General features: G+C 31.7%; 1 protein-coding gene across 1 annotated transcript in view; it reads right to left on the bottom strand.

The window, feature by feature from the left end:
- Positions 1–2,234: 2,234 nt before the first annotated feature.
- LOC106110301 (acyl-CoA synthetase short-chain family member 3, mitochondrial) overlaps positions 2,235–3,001 on the bottom strand; it is a 9,616-nt gene continuing 8,849 nt past the window's right edge. Inside the window, exons 10-11 of the mRNA XM_013292064.1 lie at positions 2,972–2,995; positions 2,235–2,535 (exon numbers count right to left, since the gene is read on the bottom strand). Of these exons, the coding sequence (XP_013147518.1) occupies positions 2,252–2,535; positions 2,972–2,995 (308 nt within the window). The 3' untranslated portion in view covers positions 2,235–2,251. The remainder of the gene's footprint in view (positions 2,536–2,971; positions 2,996–3,001) is intronic.

Consider the following 3,001-nt stretch of genomic DNA (forward strand, 5'->3'; position numbering starts at 1 on the left):
TCAAACCGTCAATGAACTGTCAAATCGCAAATGACATTTAAAAGTCCAAAGAAATTATTCCGTTATACTTACTTCTTTTACTACAATTATAAAACAAATAATCAATTATAAAATTAAAATGTTATTTCAAAATCAAAATAACTATTAATAATGCAATAGTATGACTTTAGAAATACTGATCATCTGTAAAAGTCAAAGCTTAAAATTCAATAAATTTGGAGTGTCTATATACAATACCAGCTGTGCTCGCGACTTCGCCCGCGTGAAACATAGCCTACGTAACGTTACTTACTGATAACGTAGCTTTTTAATGATGAAATCATTTTTGAAATCGGCCCAAAAGTTTTTGAGGTACTTCTTACAAAAAATATAATTCTTCACTAAATGGTAGGATGGTAGTCAAGGTGCACTTCACTGGATGGTAGGGGAAGATGTATTTGGGGGGTTAACTGGGGCTATTTTTTTTTAATTCCTTGCTGACGAAGATAGTAACACTATCTCTGATCTCTAGAAATTAAAACACAAAAAAAAAGGATTTTATTTAATGATTTATTTACATCTACAATTTGGTTTGACATTAAGCTAAGTGTAATCAATTATTTTAGTGGAATAAAATTCCGTCTGTTGCATGTAAAGGTATTATAAGTTACAAGCATGCACACATGGCTCATAAACGTGTACATTCCGTAAAACAAGATATTTGCAAAAACGTCGTCGCTAGAAAGGACAACATTGATGCTTGATGCGAATTCAGTGCCACAAATTAATGTGGAATTGTTCAATCGACCTATTTCCAGGAGTTATGGTTGTGTTCATTTACATTAAATTAAATTTTAACACATAACAGCGCCTAATCCCATTTTAAACTAATATCGACCCCAGAAATAGTTATTCTCCTGCTTGGCAGAATTTATGAAACTATCCCAAAAAAAAAAAACTAATTAAAAAAGTTATACCGACTATCTATCATGACAATTAGAAATGTTTTTTTTTGTATTCCTTTTCGTTTAATACATTGCCGTTACAATAAAGTTCTTTTGAATAATTCATTAAGCTGACCTGTATGAAATACATGACTTAATGCAATATGCGACTTAAATATAACAATGAGCATACAATTATAAAGTACGAATGAGGTTAAAGAATGTCTGGTTTCCATGACACTATGTCACAATAAATATTTTTAAATAAATTTTATTTAAACTAAAATTATGTTTATGTTGTTAACAATATTTCTGCGTAAACGTACAATAGAATTTAATTATTAACAGATTAAAATAAATACTTTGATTTGTTCTCAATCGATTGGTATACAATATTTATTTGACTAATCAAATGAGAGACAAAAGTTAGTACCTAAAAAAAATTAATTGTTATTAGAAAAATTGATAAGTACAATGGGGATGTTTCCTAGTGTTACAAATTCAAATAAAGTTATGTTTAATATTTTAAAGACAGTATTTTAATACCTATAATAACATTTGGAGACCTTAAATGTTTGTCTCCATTGAAATATAAATTAAAAACGCTGCAATATTTTTTACCCTCCATTACTCTATCTCAAACACCAATCAGAGCTCGGTGACGTAACTTCTTCGCAAACAACATGCCAGTGTGACCAGCTTCAGTGAATGTCAGTGCATTTTGTAGTTATAATTTTTTTAATGATTATAATAATTGAGTTTGCGTGTGTTATATTATGAGGACTCCATTATTAACTGTTTTTATATTTACGACATATTTTACGACCAAATTTTTCGATCACTATGACGAAAAAAAAATAGTAAAAGTTATTTGAATAGCTAATTCAATTTACGTCTGGTCACTTTGAATGACTTTGATAGACCGCGACGCGAGGTTTGTTAGCAAATAAGTGACGTCATGTCATGAGGCGTTTTCGCGGTCTTTCGAGAAGTTGTTTTTGTAATTAAATGTTGCGTGTATGGTTTTATTAATTTTTTTCTTTTTTAGATTAAAAGCAATTACAAAATTAGGAAACATCCCCATTACTGCAAGTCAAAATTTTGTAGGTTATTTAAGTTTTTACAAGAAATAACTATAAAATCTTCGCATATGCAAAAATATATAAATATTTAATAATCGATGTACAAAAGGATTTCGTCTTTAAGCCAGTAACTGGTCAATGTATATTTTCAGTTCCTGTACAAAGACGCAACACATATTGACATTTTAAGAACATTAATAAATGTCATAAAAAAATGAAATTAATTTGACGTTTTCAGACAATCTATTAAGTACTAATTTCTGGATCAGGCGCGTCGATCGCATAACCAAACTTCTGCAACGCTGTTTTAATTTCTTTAAAGACTGAAGGATCTTCGATAGTCGGTGGCAGTCTAACCAGCTGGGACCTGGCAAGCTTGGCGATGGCACCTCGTAGTGCCTTACCGGACCTGGTGCGAGGGAGAGCGGGAACCGCAACCGCTTTGCGGAATGCTGCGATAGGTCCTATCAGATGTCGCACCAAAGCTATCAACTCTTGCGTCACAGCACTTTCTTCTACCATCTCCTCATCTGATGAAAGAGGAAAAAGATGTATCTAATTACGAGTTCTGCGGCTTCATCCGCATGATATTACATTTTTTTTAATTTTATTATTTACATTTTTGAAATTTTCAATAGCAAATGTCCAAAATTCAAATGCACAAGTGACAACGATGGCCTTTGACATTGGACAACGATTATCTTTACCATGGCAACTCAGCTTGTCGTTATTGTACCTTTCCCGAATGACGGATTGTTCCAAATTATTTACTCCCTAAGTAATAGCGTGAAAATAGCCTAAAGCGTGTAAGTGAAGGGCTTTATATTAAAAAAAAATCAAAATATAGTGTGATTACTGACATCCTATATAATTAAGTAGTGTGTATTTACGCTTTACTATATTAGTAAAGAAGTATAGATAGCTATATATTAAAACGTCAGTAATTTAAATTGGTTGAATGCTTACCATCTTGCGGCGGCCTCATCACATACAGGC

Source organism: Papilio polytes, unplaced genomic scaffold, assembly GCF_000836215.1.
Source record: "Papilio polytes unplaced genomic scaffold, Ppol_1.0 DF820678.1, whole genome shotgun sequence".
Lineage (NCBI taxonomy): Eukaryota > Metazoa > Arthropoda > Insecta > Lepidoptera > Papilionidae > Papilio > Papilio polytes.